Source organism: Stegodyphus dumicola, chromosome 2 (assembly GCF_044657685.1).
Source record: "Stegodyphus dumicola isolate Sdum_Otavi_A_Nest chromosome 2, ASM4465768v1".
Classification (NCBI taxonomy): Eukaryota; Metazoa; Arthropoda; class Arachnida; order Araneae; family Eresidae; genus Stegodyphus; species Stegodyphus dumicola.
In genome coordinates this window covers 124930665-124948375 of record NC_140769.1, presented here as the reverse complement: position 1 = coordinate 124948375, position 17711 = coordinate 124930665, and the positions used below count along the sequence as shown (strand labels likewise).

The 17711-nt window shown below is 32.7% G+C and overlaps 1 protein-coding gene across 2 annotated transcripts in view; it reads right to left on the bottom strand.

Annotated features, from left to right (window-relative positions):
* Positions 1–17711, bottom strand: part of LOC118193323 (lachesin-like) — a 521719-nt gene that overhangs the window by 60506 nt on the left and 443502 nt on the right. For both annotated transcript variants that reach the window (XM_085811101.1, XM_085811102.1), the window contains one exon: positions 2513–2800. In XM_085811101.1, coding sequence (XP_085667227.1) covers positions 2513–2800 — 288 coding nt within the window. The remainder of the gene's footprint in view (positions 1–2512; positions 2801–17711) is intronic.

Here is a 17711-nt window from a genome sequence, read left to right as displayed (position 1 = left end):
ACTTTAGATTAGACTATAGTATAGATCTCACCTACTATAATTAGCTTGCCCATAAAATTTTGCTTTCCACAATTTTTTGGGGAGTACTTATAGACAAGGAAACCCAAGGTTTAGGGTAAGCTTTCGTCATATTCTACTGCACCTCCAATTTGAAATTTTGTGTTGAAAACGTGTAGTTTCTATCCGTAACCCAGCAATTTTATTGCTGTTAATTTTCAGTTTATGTAACCTATTCTCTCAACGTGTTGATAAATAGTTGTACTCAAGCTTTTGCCTTAGCTTTTTACCATTTCTAATTAGAATACAAACAGGACGAAAACGATAGCGTCCTATGGTTATTAAGATTTCAGTTGGCACTTAATAGTTAATAGACTAGCGTATAAATCCCCAGGATTAAAATTAATTTTTATTCTCCCCTTACTCTGGTACCCATTCACATTTCACTATTGCTTAAATAATGACCATCGATTATGTTTCAATCTAATATGTATATATAGCTGAATCCATTGAAAGAACAACACCCTTGAAAAATATATATTTGGAGTATATTGCAAAATACATTATTATAAACATGATGATCCTACTTCCAATTAACAGATCAATAAAGTTAAAAAATAAAGTTTATACAAGCATTATATTTCAATTAATATGTTTAGTTTAGTGATTACAGACAGTTATGAATTTAGATATAATAAATTAGTAATAATGAGTAATAAAATATGTTAGAAATTGGTACCCATAGTTGTGCCTTCTTTCGGGTAACTACGGAGTGTTCATTCCCTTTGGAAATTGTATTCATATGACAGTTGAATAATTATGTCACTAATTAAAAACAAAGCTTTAAGAATGACATTAGAGGACAACCACGATAGTGATTCAGTTCCAGCATAGGAGTGTTAAAGCGATGAACTGATTTACACTTACATCCTGAAAACTGTAGTTGAACTATGCAAGTTGTGGGGTTTTCCTTATTTTGCATAACATATTATTTTAAGTTTGACAACTTTCCTGAACTCCTCAACTTCCCCTCACATTTGCTCGCCAGGCTGTAAATTTAAATTTAAGTGAAGTGTGTATTAAAAGGATGAATCTCTGAGTTTATTCAGAGCGTGTGTTCGCTAGCCAGTGCCCATTTCATTGCTGTATCGCTGTTACGCTAGTACCCTCTTGGCCCTTTCGGATAATTTTAACGCCAGTTAGGTTTTGATGTAACCTAAGTTAGCCATACTTAAGCGTGCTAATCCAGCACTATTATAATTTCACTCTGAGGTGGATTTATATTCTACGTTTAAGTTTCGAGGCAAATTGACGGTGTTATTGTAAAGCACAAAGATCGTACCTTATTAGTTGGAATTAATAAAGGGTTATTTTCTCACTTCTTTTCTGCTGGTATTTTCATTCACTCCCGGGCGCGAATTCGTCAGGTTCATTGTCGAATCTAATTTAGTTTATGGGGAATAGAAGAGAACGATCTTACAAAGTAAGTTCACGGATTATTAATCTAAAAACTACAATTTTTGAAGTGTAACAATTCAAACATTAGCATGAAATACGCTCTCAAAAATTCTTTGCCTCGCTATGCCCAGATACAGTTTTAAGACAAATTATTACTCTGTTGACTATAATATTTCGAGACTATAACATGTACTTAAAATCCGTAATTTATAATGCCTTATAACATTCAGTGAAAGGGCATAATTTTGTTTCTTCTTTAGCAATAATCTGCAGCTTAATAAAGCTGCTCTGGAACTACTATAAGAGTTGTCAGATATGTAGAATTAATATGCAGAAGTTACGACAAAAACAATTAATTTTAAAGTAAGCAAACTGAAATCTTTTAAAAAAAAATATGCAATTGATAAGCTCATAATGAACCGCCTTCATTATTAGAAATACTGCAATGTACTCACATATGCGAAATAATGAATTCTGTAATACTTTAGTTTTCTGAATCGAATCTTATAGGAAAAATATTAAAAGTGCCATCTGTTGAAATTATTGTGAACTAAATGTTGCTTTATGTCCAAATTGATCTACCCGTACGATATGTATCTGGGTCAAATCGCATTTTAACAGGCAGATTTTTGATTTTGTAATTTTTTTTTCAAAATATACCCGTAAATACATGACAAACCTAATATTTTCCCTATATTATTACTTTTGAAAAACTGATGAAATATTATTACTTTTGAAAAATGATGAACTACAAATATAACTAGCAAGTGAACTGAATTTATATTTGAATATATATATATATTTGAGGTCAAAGATTTTCGAGCTATGATTTGAGTTCCAGTATAAATTATATATCGTTATATCATATTCTTGTAGAAGTAATACGGCTTTCTAAGGACGCTTTACGCTAGGAAAACGCATGTTAAGAAAAATACATGACAGTCTAATACATGACTTGAGATATATCATCTCTGTCATCTGATACATGACATGAAGTCTTCAGTTAAATTAAGTTCAGAATAGTTTACCTAATTAAATCTATCAAACTAATACATACCATATAATCGTATAGAGCCTTCTGTGGATCCTAGTGAATTCTTAGCATAGCACCGGTAGGTCCCAAAGTCTTCATGAACTAGATTTCTGATCGTTAGAATCATATGAACTTTGTACGTGTTAACTTTATGTACAACGTCATATTTTGTGCTCTGGATGATCATCTCGCCTTCCTCTTTTGTCCAATAATTTATGGACTTCGGATAAGCCTCGGTGTGACAGTCGACGGTGACTTTACCTCCCACTGGAGCACCGACAAGCTGGTTCGGAATCCATATCATTGGAGGAACTGAAATAAGTTGAAAAGTAAATTAATACTTAAGTGTCTGTTTTTAAAATAAATATTGTTAAATAAATATAATTTTAAACCACTATGACCACATCTAATACTTTCTTACGATATCTTATATTTTTTTTAATAAATCTTAAGCTTTCTAGTACACTCATTAATCCATTTTCTATATTCTACGTTGAATAATAATGTTACGAAATGTCAAGGCGCGGTAAGATGGCTTCTCCGCAAAGCAATTTTAGGGTTGCCATAAAATAGCAAGGAAGACAGTGTTGTCATATTTGGCGATAAAACGCCCATTTGACGACAAAATTGGCGATATACCATGACGGATGGAGAACCTTCTGGAACGAATTCTTACCGGTTTAGACCAGTCATGTTCTCGAACACAAGCCCGAAAGATATATAAGCCCTGCTGGTTCGCAGTCAGTAAGTGTGTGCCTCGTCTAGGGAGCTGATAGTCAGTCATTGAGCGAGTGTCTCGAAGTCTAGCGCCGAGTTGGTCAGCAAGTGTATCGAGAGAATATTTTAGTTTATCGCGAATTAGTGCTGAGTCGAGAGCTATATTCTTATGTATCGTCGAGTCCATCGCGAGTTGTAGCGTGGAAAGTCTCGAAAGTACGTGGAGTTCCGAGAACGACCAAGCAGAATCGGGAGCTTTGCAGTGAAGTTATTGCCTGAGAGTGTGAAGGCTGTGTCGCTGAACGCGTCAGCGTGTTTATAACAGTTCAACGACTGTAAAAGTGATTTAGGAGCTATCTGATTAATATTGGTAAATAAAGTGCATTTCGGTACTTCATCAAGTGTCGTCGTTATTCACTCCAAATCTACGAACCCCATACAAACGTGAAGGAAGAATGTAACAACTGGTGTTAAAAAAAAGAAAAAAAAAAAAAAAACCGCAACAATATTTTTGCGATAGTTGTGGTAAATCTGATAAGAAAAATTTGCCCAAACTATCTGTCAGTATTGATGTGACTTAGCTGGAAAGTGCGTGTTTATGAATAATGAGTTAAGAAGAATGAAACAAAAATTATAAATGTTAAACACAGACTAAACTAAAATTATAAACGTTAAACTCAGACTAACGTTAAAATTGCAGGGTTTACACTATAAGATATACACACTCACGGTAAACATATAAATTAAACATTGTAAGCAGAGTGACCACGCAACAAAAATATTTAGTAATACTTTATACATCAGTAAAAGACTAAAGACTTTTGTCTCCGTCTGCTTAGGATAGTTTATGATGTGAACTTAAATTCTAAATGGATTCAATGTAAACTAACATATATGAAAATAAAATAAAATTGACATGCATGAAACACTAGCGTAAATTAGCTTGTATAAAAAAAATAATATGAAAGCTTTCAGATTTTATGTTATGCCCAAAGTGGCGTTTTTTAACTTTCGTGTGTTATTTTGTTTATTAAACATCATGTTCTTTGCACTTAAACAATAAAATTCGATTCAACAGAAATATCGATATCAGTATTTAAAAAGTGCATATCTTTACAATTTCCGATGCACAGTCTCGCGCGCTGGAAACAAAAATGTTTCTTTTCCGTACAGTGTTGCCATTGCTCGCTATGAAATCACTGAGTTTGTTAGTTAGAAATTAGAAAACGTTTTATAAAATATGAAATAGATAATAAAACAAATTCCGAAATTGGGCTTCCAGATGCCGATATTCGAGTGGAGGTCTACGTTATTCAAAATTTGATGTTTCTACGTACCTTTTTATTTTCACAATGCCAGAAACATGCATACACTCATGCAGATTCTTCATTATTTAATTTATTTAAATATAATACAGGGCTCTAATATTTGGTGGCAACAATTAGAAAAGTGAAACGCCGTTTTATAATGGACGACACAAAATGCCAAAACAAAATTAATAGCCGTTTTGGGCAAATTGTCCCTTTCCTTAAAAATCCCAACTTCCTAACTGTACTTAATACATAAACTGTATTTGTCAATTAGAATAGCGGAAGTCCCTTTTGAAACTCAAACATTTTGCATGAATATTCATTTACCATGTAATTTTAATTTTTTAATTATTTCAAATAATGGGAATGAGCTATTTAAAATTATATTCATATATATTCTGACATTCTTCTCTTCAGGAAGAATGCTAGATACATTTGCATATTATTTTTTAACAGTTCTGATGAATGAGGAAAACAAAAAAGAGCTATAACCAGTGTCATTAAAGTAGAAAGAATTTGTAACCGCTGCAGAAATTTTTTCGAAAGAAAACGTTTGCTCCGAAACCTTGAATTACTTATTCTATAACAGTGCTTAATAGTTTTCAAAATTTGCCCTTCTGTATCAAGCATTTATAATTATTTGCTACGTATTAAAAAAAAAAAAAAACCTGCAGCAAGGACGTTATACAATTGAATTAAAAATTTGTTTAGGAAAACACTGACAGTTTTGTTTTTCCAGTTGAAGACCGTCTACGCGAGGCATAAAAGGTGCTTAAGGTTAGCGTTCATTCCCATTTTGTTGACTGAAAGCAGTTTGTCTATACAGAGCAATTTTTTTGTTAAAGTTGCTTTGAGCTGCTAAGCCAATCAGATAGATTAAAGTACTTGATATGATTTAAATGTGATAGAAGACTTCCATCATTCTCAAAAAACATAAAAATTGACAAAATTTTCAATGGCATTATTATTTTAATGACACTGAAAATTTTGTCAATTTTTATGTTTTTTGTTATACACAATTTTATTGCTTATTCTTACACATTGTTATACGCAATTGTTATACGCAATTGTCACATTGTTATACGCAATTTTATTGCTTATTTTTATCTAAGTCGCCAGCAGCTTTGCTCCCCATCATGATCATGGTTTCTCTTCCTCACGCTAGCACCATCGTACGGGCAATATTATTCCTTGTGTATATTGACTGGTGCAGATGTCACAGCCGTTGGGAAAAATTTATTCGGAAATATAGTTTTGTGATATATGTAAGAACGTATGTACACATGCATTTTGAAACATGTCCAAGAAATTAACGCAATAATATATTTAAAGTACATAAATTCTAGGTATAATGTACTAAGGGCATTTTGGCATTAAAATCAAGAAAATATGGCTTTCACATGGCAATTTTCAGAAATTTGGGCTTTCTTAGTGAAACCCCGTGATTGTCAGAGGATTAAAGAAATACTATTACACCTACAAAAGAACAATGTGAGGCACGAGAGATTAAATTCCTATAACATCGAGTACATTGTCTTCCTTAAATGTGAACTACTTGAATAACTTACCTATCTGCATTATAGCTCTTATCCTGTCAATATCACAAAATTACTTATATAATGGAGTCAAAATTACGTTATACCTTAGTAAAAGTCATATTGACATTAAAAGGTCGTCACATTGGGGTTTATCTCTTTCACAATGAAGTTGTCCCAAACGCCAGAGCATTCAGATTTCGGCAGTTCGCCCGAACGCCATTTCTTACCCACTGCTTTTTCTCCATCACGTTACTGCATTATTCATTGCTTTTAGGAGTTGTTAAATGACAAGTTAATCATTCTTATGAAATGACTAAAAGTAGTTCTGTTATTTTAATGCACCCTCTTTTTCCTTTGTTTACTGTCATTTTTAGCTATTGATGCCCGAAGTTGCAATCTTGTCCCAAGGGAGAACTTCACACAGGGTGGCAGCGTCCAAGAAAGAAGTTATCGCTTTACTTCAGCAGGTTATTGCTAGGTCTGTAGCATTCAATTTTTTATGGGAGAAGGAAAAGTATTCCAAGAGGAATTCGTATACACGGGCGTTTTCGATGTTTGAGGAAAAGAGATTTGGTCCTCTCTCGATGCGAAAGAGTGTCAGTTACATGTGTCGACTAGATCCGCTATACGTTCAGTTCAGATTTTTCAATTCCTTGCGCTATGAGGAGAAACTGGTTTTGGAGATGGGTCGGTTATCTCAGATTTCTCCGTTAGTTCAGGTATACCCTACTGTGAATGGTCCTATTAATATATTTACTTTCTTTCAATTTTTTTCTTGCATAAATTATCTCACTGCTCAGAGAAGTGTTCTAACAGAGAAAAATTAATTTATTTGGTTATCGATAGCCACGTGATATGAAAACGGGATTGGGAACATAAGGTTTGCGAACAGTGAAAAAACGAAAAGAAAGAGAACAAAATGTCTGTGACTTGTGAGAGAAGAAAAAATATATTCACTTTCATGTTGTTGATATTATTAACATTATTATTGTTACGTTTTTTTTATTCTTCTGACACCACTTGTTACGTTATTTTCTTCCTTCACGTTCGCACGGGGTTCGTAGATTTGGAGTGAATAACCACGACACTTGATGAAGTATCGGAACACACTTTATTTACCAATACTAATCAGGACAGCTCCAAAACGCTTTCACAGTCGTCGAAGATCTACTATAGACTCGCTGGAACAATCAGCGACACAGCCTTCAGGCTATCAGGCTATCACGGTGAAGACAGCTTCCTGCAAAGCACCCGCCTCTGCTTTCCGGAGTACAGCTCCCGACTCTGCTTGGTCGTTCTCGGAATTCCACGTACTCTCGAGACTCTCCAAGCTACAACTCGCGATGCACTCGACGACACATGACCACAGCTCCAGACTGTTCGGTTGAGTCGTTCCCGGAGCTCAACACGCTCTCTCGACGATGCACTAACCGCGATTCACTAAGAGACTCCTTCGGTGCACTCGACGACCCACTCGTCACTCGCTGCCTGGCTGTCAACTCGATCGACTCCGCTGGGATTGATTCGCTAGACGAGACACCAACTCGATACTGACTAACTCGCACTCTAGACGAGGCACACACACACTAACTGACTGCGGACCAGCAGAGTTTATATAGTTTTCGGCTTGTGTTCGAGAACATTCTGGGCTAAACCGGTAAGAATTCGTTCTAGAAAGTTCTCCATCCGTCCATGGTATATCGCCAATTTTGTCGCCAAATGGGCGTTTTATCGCCAAATATGACAAAACAGTCTTCCTTGCTATTTTATGGCAACCCTAAAACTGCTTTACGGAGAAGCCCGTGCCTTGACATTTCGTAACATTATTATTCAACGTAGAATATAGAAAATGGATTAATGAGTGTACTAGAAAGCTTAAAATTTATAAAAAAAATATAAGATATAGTAAGAAAGTATTAGATGTGGTCATAGTGGTTTAAAATTAAAATATAATTTTTGAAATTGGACAGTATCAAAATTTCAACTGAGTAATTAACAATATATTGATGATAAGGTATGTATTTAAAATAAAGTTTTACTTTAGACAAAACTGATATTGAAGATTTATATTTTGATAAGTTTATGCATTTTTATACCATTTACAGTTTTATCAAACTAAGATTTAAAATTTTGTTTATTATGATTTTGAGTTTATCTTAAATTTAGATTGCGAATTAAAATCGTATTTTTTTATATTACTAAAATTGGTTAGAGCTCCGTAATAATATATTTTACTGCAGAATGCAATAATAAGATTGATACGTAATATCTTCATTACTTCATTTTGTAAAGTACAGTCCACAAATGTTTCTCGTGTTGAAATATGATGTATTAAAACGGGTTGGGGAAAGCCACAAATAAAATGATTTAAAAATAGATAAAACATGGAGAGAAATCCCAGGTATAAACTGGCATGTTCATCTTAGCAAAATACGAAATTTATACAGGCGGAGAAAATGATACGTCTGTAAGACCCATCTAATGCATTACAAATTCGACAACTGCTCTTTTCAAAATTCGGAGAAGAAAAAAATTACTAACTCGAATTTCTTACAGCCTTTGCTAAAAGGAAAAATGTAATGCTTTCAAACAGATACGCTGAGTATCATAAATCTCACGTTACGGTTCTAACTGAAGCATTTATTTCCCATTAAGAAGTAAGCTGGTATAAGTAGGAAACTACTTAGTGTTTTTTATCATCATCAATGTATGAATTATTAAAAAAAGGGGGAAATAAGAAAATAAGCTTCGCTTAAACTTGACAGTTACTTTCTGCATCAAAAGGGTCTTAGGTGATTATTATACATATCCCGACATTGCGAATACAAAAGCTACATTTGAAACTTTCATTTGGAATGCACATTAACTCGTAATCTGATTTACATTATTATAGTACACAAATCCTTTCTTTGATTATGCGCAGGAATGAAGTTTTATTATTATTGATTTCGTCATGGTATTTGCCACAACGCACAGGAAAAGCATAAAATCTCGATTAAAACACTTCTTTTGATAAATTTTATTTGAAACAAAGATTAGATTTTATTCTCAAAGGGCATAAAATTTATTATAGGCACGCATAGTAAAATCTGCCCGAAACTGAGATGTCAAATTGCAATCAGCAAGGTATGTTTGGCTTTTATCTAGAGTCCTATGATGTCTCAAACTTACTTCCATTAGCGAATATCATTCTTTTAAAGATATCTTAACCTGCAACCGTAACTTGGCCAATTGATTATTTTAGGGACACTTCTTTTGATAAATTTTATTTGAAACAAAGATTAGATTTTATTCCCAAAGGGCATAAAATTTATTATAGGCACGCATAGTAAAATCTGCCCGAAACTGAGATGTCAAATTGCAATCAGCAAGGTATGTTTGGCTTTTATCTAGAGTCCTATGATGTCTCAAACTTACTTCCATTAGCGAATATCATTCTTTTAAAGATATCTTAACCTGCAACCGTAACTTGGCCAATTGATTATTTTAGGGAAGCGATATGCTTTAGTGAAATCCAGCACAATGTTCTGGATGTTGCAAATAGTCAACATGAATTTTAATGCTACCCCGTACACCTATGCAGATATTATCGTTGGTTATCAGAATTGTGTTGGATAAACATAACTTCTTGCGTTCTTGATTCACAATGAGTAAGAAAATTAATGAAAATCTAATGAAATGTAAACACATACAAATATGTTAATTTATGCAAACGTTTTGAATGAGCTTTGTATTCACGTTTTTAACATTAATATTATCACAGAAGTTATTAGCTGAAAGGTTGTTAGTCCAGAGGACCTATTAATTTTGTTTTAGCATTTTGCGTTGTTTCTCTATAAACTAAGGTGAGCAGATTTTAACATTGGTAAAGCAGGACACCATTGACCGGGGAAAGGGTGATTTAACATTTGGTCTATAGAGAGTAACACAAATTTTCATAGAACGAAAAATAGTATTGTAATATATTTTTAAAATTTCAACAAAAGTACAATTTATAAATAGATTAAAAGAAATTATGTATAGTATTACTTTATTCTTTGGCATATTTTTCGTTTGAGTAAATTTTTTTTAGTAGATTGCTGTTGTTGTTTGAAAGGTCGTGACATTTTTCACAAGAATTTGTTAAATTATATTTCACACATGAAATGGCTTTCAAAGTATCAACACTTAATTGTGATTTACCGTAGTTAATTGTGATTACCACTTTATTTACCGTAGAAAAAGCGCTGGCACAGCGTTAGTTCCTGGGGTATTCCACAGTTTTGAGTGCATTGTTGTATGGAACATGTTTTGTTTCAAAATGATGAAATATTTCTAACTATTTTTACTCTATTGTGATTTCCGCTGATGTCCAAGATTTAACCTTTTCCTTATCAATATATTTTATAATAATGATGTCTAATTATAAAGATCATTTTCAGAAATATTACTGTATGGGAGAATTTGAGTAATATGATGAATGATTTTTTGCACATTCCAATTAAGTTCTTGCTTTACTATATACCGTAGCTTGTGGTGCATTCTTCCTAAGAATCGGGACTTTTTTTAAAAAGCCGCGGGACGCGGGACAGTCCGCCCAAAAGCGGGGCGTCTGGTCACCTTACTATAAACGACAAATCACTTTTTTAATTGTTGCCACCAAATGTTATCGCTCTGTATTATATTGAAAGAAATTAAATAATGAAGAATCTGCATGAATTTTGCATGTTTCTTCCGTTGTTATAAAACAGCGGTACCTAGAGCCATCAAATTTTGAATGACGTACGTCTTTAGCAGAAAAGAGGTATTTGGAAGCCCCAATTTGAAATTTGTTTTATTATCTTTTCATGTTTTATAAAACATTCATGAGTTTTTGATTAAGAAACTCAACGATTTCAAAGCGAATAATAGAAACACTATACATTTTTTATACTATTTTTTTTAATCTCCAGCACGCGAGACTGCCTCGAAAATTCTAAAGATTTTGATCTTTTAAATATTTTGCGATATTTCTGTTGAATTGAATTTTATCTTTTAAGTACGAAGAACATGATGTGTAGTTAATACAGGTAACACACAAATCGTTAGAAAAAGCCTCTTTAGGCGTACTGTCTGAAAAATCTAATTTTTTTTTCCTTCTATTACTTTATATATTTTAACTTTTTAAGAATTACTTATTTAATTTCTTTTGTCTCATATGCAAAAATTTGTAATCAAGATATGAAGCATACAAAAGGTTTACAAAATGCTGTTTTATATCTGACTGTTTTACGTTTGTTATTTTATATTTGTCTTGATTTTGATGTTAACAATTATTTGAGTCAAGAATACATTTCGTTCACTTCCGCATGCAAACCATGCACTGCTGAGGATCGAATATTAAATTCTAACCTTGTGAAAAAAAGTGTCTATTTTCTCAGGCTTTTTACACAGAAGGCAGTGAAATTCTTTTAATCAACTCATATAGCAGATCATCATCTAATGAATTAAATTACGTCGAGTCTTGAAAAATCTCACTACATTAGTCAATGGCTTAAATTTTACATACCTGTATACAGAAAATTCCTGATTATATTTTAAAATCTCTAGACAGCATAATTTGCTTTGTTTATCTTCCCTTCATGATAAGGGCACCGTGCATAGCTAAGAGTATTCTTTCGGAAATTCTTCAACACCTCTTTCAATTTGAGGTACCTGAGTTTCGGTTAGTATCAGCTGAAGAAGCTAAAGCTGAATCACATAAATTGCCTCTACGAAAATAAAATCTCTTCAAATTATCGTTAGAATGATGTTTTCTTACATATTTTTTATAATTTTTCTCGTGAGTAATTTACATAGATTATAGATTATATGTTTAGTTAACTTTTTATTTTTAGTACTTATAATTTTTTGGATTTCCGAGAATAAATGAGAGGTACATGGAAATGCAGAAGGTGAAGTTTACTGTAGAAAAATTCTCCCACCAGATCGGATATTCCTAGGAACTTTTCTGTTTACAGACATTTTACAATATTTATAAACTTAAGTAGTTTTCTCACAGAGAAAGTCCGAACTATGAAATCTCGATGTGCTTGAAAAAATACATGCGAATCTGCTCATTTCAAAATACGTAGTAATTTTAACCGCTAATATGATGCAGATAAGCAAATAAAAATACATAAATTCTAACTGAAGTTGATGACGCAACACTAGCTCACATTTGCCAAGAGTTCTTTTCTAAATCTCTAGATATCCATTTTCGAATCTTGAATCTAAAATAATACATGACTAGATACAGGCAGAAGCTTAATTTTCAGGCAGTTATTCATATAAACGTTTCGCTCATTTATGTATGATTTATGTATGAGGTACGATTAGCAATACGTTCAATTTTAGTCACTATGTATTCACGCTTCGAGAAAGGTCATGCAAGAAAGGTCATGGACTTTTTTTCTTTTTCATAAGGTCTGAATTTTTTCATTAGATTAAAACGCAAAGGAGAAACTAAGCTTTTAAAAATGAAGTCAGATTAGAATGAAATACCTGAAACTAATTTTTACATAAAAAATGCCTTGTGCTGCATGTTCATTCTTCGTAGATGATGTAATTAATCGTGTAATAATCAAAACGGTTATTACAGATTAAATGCATATTGCACACTAGTAACTCTTAAGAAATTATCAAAACGATAATGTGTTTTAAGAGTACTAAAGCTGCTCGCACATTTTATAGACGATTTTCATTGTATTTACAGAAATAGTTTACCTAAAACCCTTTAGTTTTAAATGCTTTATTTGATACCCCTTATTCTTCACTATTTTTATATACCGTAATTTGGAAGACAATAAAGCCTTTTCTAGTATCGAAAGAGATATTTTAACCCATTCTTCTTGAAAACATCTTAAAGTCCAGGAAGGGTTGTAGGTCGACGTAGTATGGACAATTCGCTTTTTCAAATTGCAAAAGCGCATAAAATCCGTGGATGATACATCACAGGATTTAGTAGGGATATATTTGAAAGATATGGCCTTGATACACGTTTCTAGTCTCTTTTTGTTTCAGAAAATGAACATCGGATTTTGAAATGCTACTTGCTTCGCCTTGATACAGTTGTACTGATTCATAGAAATTTGGGTAAAGAGAAGTTATTTTATATTTGAAAATTGGGTGTGAAACATGTTCCTCATAATATGTGGAGTTGACTGCAACAATTTTCTGCACTCTCTTTAAAGTTTATTTCTCGTTATATCAAAAACCAGCAACAATCATAATTCCCTTTGAAAAACATTTTAAGGATTATTTGAACCCTACTCGAAGATTTTATTCATATGATTGATAATAATAAATGGATCTATTTTTATTGCGATTATTTAAATGTATCCAACATTCATCTATGGTGACAACATTTTTCCAATTTTTGTCGGAATAATTGTTTCTCATAGAGAATTCTGCAGCACTTTCTGCTTTGGGTGATATGTCGTTGAAACCGACGATGCGCATTACGTTTTTAGCCCTTTTAAGGTACAAATAAGCTTTAATCACCTCGTTTACAGTTGACACTGAGAATTTTAATGATTATAAAATTGCCCATTGGCTTCGCAGATTGTTGTTTAACATTAAATTTCTTACCTTTGCAACAATCGACATGTTCCGTTTTTTTTCTTTGGGTGAGTAATTTCAACACTTTTTCTCCTTGAAACCAAAGTTTGACGTTTCTTTCCTTTCTTATTAATAATATTATCTATCGCTGCTTTAGATACCAAAATTTATTGGCTTTCTCAGCATTTCTTAGAAATTAAATACGAATACTCTTCTTTGGGAAAAGGTTGAAGAGTTTTGCGTCCATTGCTCCCTTAAAAACACCCTTTTGCATGAAAACAAAATTATCAAGTAGTAGACGATAATTTGCAGTTAGAAAAACATTCCCAAGCAGGTGAATGTTTTTACTTCCTTGTACGAAGTAAAAAGGAAGTATTGTAATCACGAAAAGTTTCAGGCAGCATATTTCAACGAAAATATCCATTTTGACCGATATCGAATGCAATTTAACAATGTTTTTGCATGACATCTGTACGTAAAGACAGAATAAAAGACTCTTTTCCTCCAAAAATCTTATAAAACTGCTTTAAAATGAATTTTGAAGATAATTTTTCGTGGTATCTGTACGTACATACGTACGAATTTATCTCGCATAAATCAAAAACGAGTAGCCTCAGAACGTTGAAATTTTGTATGTAGGATTCTTATAAGATGTAGATGTGCACCTCGTATTTTGGTTCCAACCGGCCGCACCAAACCTATATAAATATATCCACTCTGTTACCCGTCTCAGTGAACTCAGTTTCTTTACTCTTATATGTTTGTAAATTGTGCATTTTTTTGCTTTAAAAATGATTGAATTATATTGTTTTTATCTTCCGGTTAAGGATTTTATGCCTTTAGTAAATCTGTGTGCAATATTTTTAGAATTATCAGCAATTTTAAAGTTGTTTAATTGCCGCTAAGCCTGTTTTTAATGGCGGCCATTGATGTTTACATTTGAAACATGAGACTAGTGGATTTGTTGCCAATCTAGAGAAACTTAGCTTCGCAACAACAAAGATCACGCATTCATTTATTATTGACAATTAAATCATGCTTAATTCTTTCTGGAATTTTTTCGAGGAAATAAGCGTTTGAGATTTACTTCGTAATTTTTAATATAGATATTTTGAGTTTTTATGTATTTTTGCCTTCTTGCGAAGTGAGAACTGAATTAATTAAATGAGAAATACTCAATCGTCTGTGAAAAACTGTTTCTTTTTTGTTGCAATTGAATAGCAATTGAATAGAACATGTTGCAACGATTAGATAATTCTTCGAATGATATAAATTTTGCGCATTCTGAGCTATAAAATGAATGATATGTAACGCTGTTAAGTGAATTTAGCGCCATAACGTGGCTATGGTAAACAAATATAGTAAATTTTAAAGAGTGCATTTATTCTATTGTGGTTTATGCGCTATCAAAGATTTAATTCAATTCAATGTTTAAATGAAATGCAGGAAAAATGCGTCTAATTTAATATTCCGTACAAGGAAGTCATGCTGTGTTCACATCATATTTTTTTAAATAGAAGATCGTGTGACTTATGTCAGCTACATATAAATATTTCGATAGTATTGAATTTAATAACTATGAGAAATTGAAAATAAATTCACAATTTCACCTTTTTTACATAGTAAAATTATGCAGCAATTAAGAACATGAAGTATAAAAGCAACACAACACCTTTGGCTGTATGGTTGCCGATTAAAAATCACGCTGCGTAATTTTTTTTATCAAAATAGGTTCCAAAATTGCTTATTTTTTAATAAATATTTCAAATCCACATATATTTTAGAGTTAAAATATGCAAAAATATTTTGTAAAAGATTTTCTTTCAGTACATTATCTCTCTCTATATATATATATAAGGAAGAATATGTGTGTGCTTGTACGTGATAGAATCAGTCTCACTACTAATGCTATCGTCACCAAACATTATGCAAATCTGTTCTGGGTCCCGGAAAATGTCGAAGTCCACTTCAAAACTTTCAAAAACCAAAAATTGCTAAAATCAGAGATATTAATTAAAAACTCTGAAAATTTCCACCCTTATTTTTTCCGAGTGGCAACAAACTCGCACGCTAGAGATAAAAATCTGCAGTATTTCGAAACGTGCTGCCACTACTCGTTTTCAAATTTTAGTCTTTGTTAATAAAAAACTTATTTCTAAGTTTTACAATGAAATAAAAATAGTTTCGCCAAACATTAATTACATTATTCCTGATTCCAAAATTTCTTGGGAAGTCATTTCGACTATCCCTATCTTTGTACGACTTTAATCGAACGAGATATTAGTTAAACACTCTGAAAATACTCATTTTCGCACTCATGTTTCTTAATGTCAACAGTCTGGCGCGTTGGAGATAAAAATGCTTTATTTCGACAGGTGTTGCTTATAGCCCTGGGGCAAAAACATCAAAAAGGGTATTTTAAAAGCTAAATGCCTATTTTATCCTTAATGACCAATGACCAAAGTGTTGCTACTGCTCGCTTTCAAATCGTAGAGTTTGTTAATCAAAAATTTGTAATTTTTACATAATCTATCTATATTTGTATAAAGAAGAATGACTGCTTGTGTGTTTGTTTGTTGGCGGTATTAATTTCAGATTAATTATAGTAAATTGTTTGCCATATTTAATCGACTAAAATTGAATATAGGTGAAAAATTGGATGGAACATGAGCTTTTACGCACACCTGAATAGAAAGACGGAAATCATTAAAAACTGGGAACCATTGTTGCTGATATAATGAGAGAGAATTAGCTTAGTTTTCTGTGGAAATTTTTTATGTGGGTTTTATATCGTATCAGACTGAAAAATGTATGTTTAATGAATCGTATTTTTTTGCATCGTTATTAGAGAAGGTTTACAGCGGTATCGTTCTCTCTGCTGTCAGATGCTCTCAATCTAACTTAACTGGTATCGGGTACTTCCGCTAGTTAGATCATAAAAAACAGTTCTCGGAAAATTGAAACTGAAGATTAATCATATGAAAGATAAATTTTGAAATTTAATGTTGGTTATTTTATGAAATGCAAAGTTGAAATGTATAAAATAACAAAAATATTCATTTTTATTTATCAAAGCATTTATTAGAAATCAAGTTTAGTATGATAAAATTTCGATACAAGGCTCCAGACAAAGTTCTACCTCGTAAACTTTGCACTAAATTCACGTTTCTTTACGAACTTTTTTTTTTGCCAGTTTCAGTTTTTTTTTTTTTTTTTGGTTAATAAACAGCACACTGTCTACGAGACTCTCTCTTGATAGGATAGGGGAATATATGGCTAGTAAAATGTCGACCAGTTAGTGGCATATGCTTAAGAGTTGAACTACAGACATGTTTGAGCTTTGAATAGAGCGCGCAAAATGGTGCAAAATATCCTGGTATATTTCGTAGAAAAATGGGCAGCTAACGAAATCTGTTAATCCAGATTTGAATAATCAATTGAATATTACAGAAAAGCTGAAATGAAACCATGAAGGGGAAAAGATCGAGTTGCACAATGAAACAGACCGAAAAAAATGCATCTCAGCGGAAATCACGACTTGCTCAAATTTTGATACATTGCTTACAGAAATCGGGGGATACGCAACAAGAGAGATAATATTGGAATATATTCCTTCTTAGCTGCTTCCTTCTTTGACAGGTTCCTTTGCGGCACAGTGTGTCCAGTCTGGACACAAATAAAATTTTCCTTCTGTACGCACAGAAAATTGAATGAAAAAGGATTTATAGGTTACTATAGGTTACTCTGAACCTTCTTTATTTATAGTAGATGGCAGCTCAACACAAACCAGTCCATATAGTTTAGCCATGCTTAGTTTTCTAAGACCCTCATTTTTCAAAGAATTCTTCTAGATTTTTTTAGGCCATAAAAGTAATTGTTTGAAAAGAAATTTCTATGTTATTTTTGGCTGTATGCTAATCTTCTCATTATATATTAGTTTCAAATTTTTACCTTGAAATCTTGCCTAAAATCAAACGGCGAACCCTAGGTGTGCCCAGACCGAGCTCACCGATAATCTAGGACTACTGAGAGCCTGTGTTCTTTGTTTCTGCGCATTTCATCGGTCAGTTCATTGAGAACAATGCTCGTTTCAGCACTCTT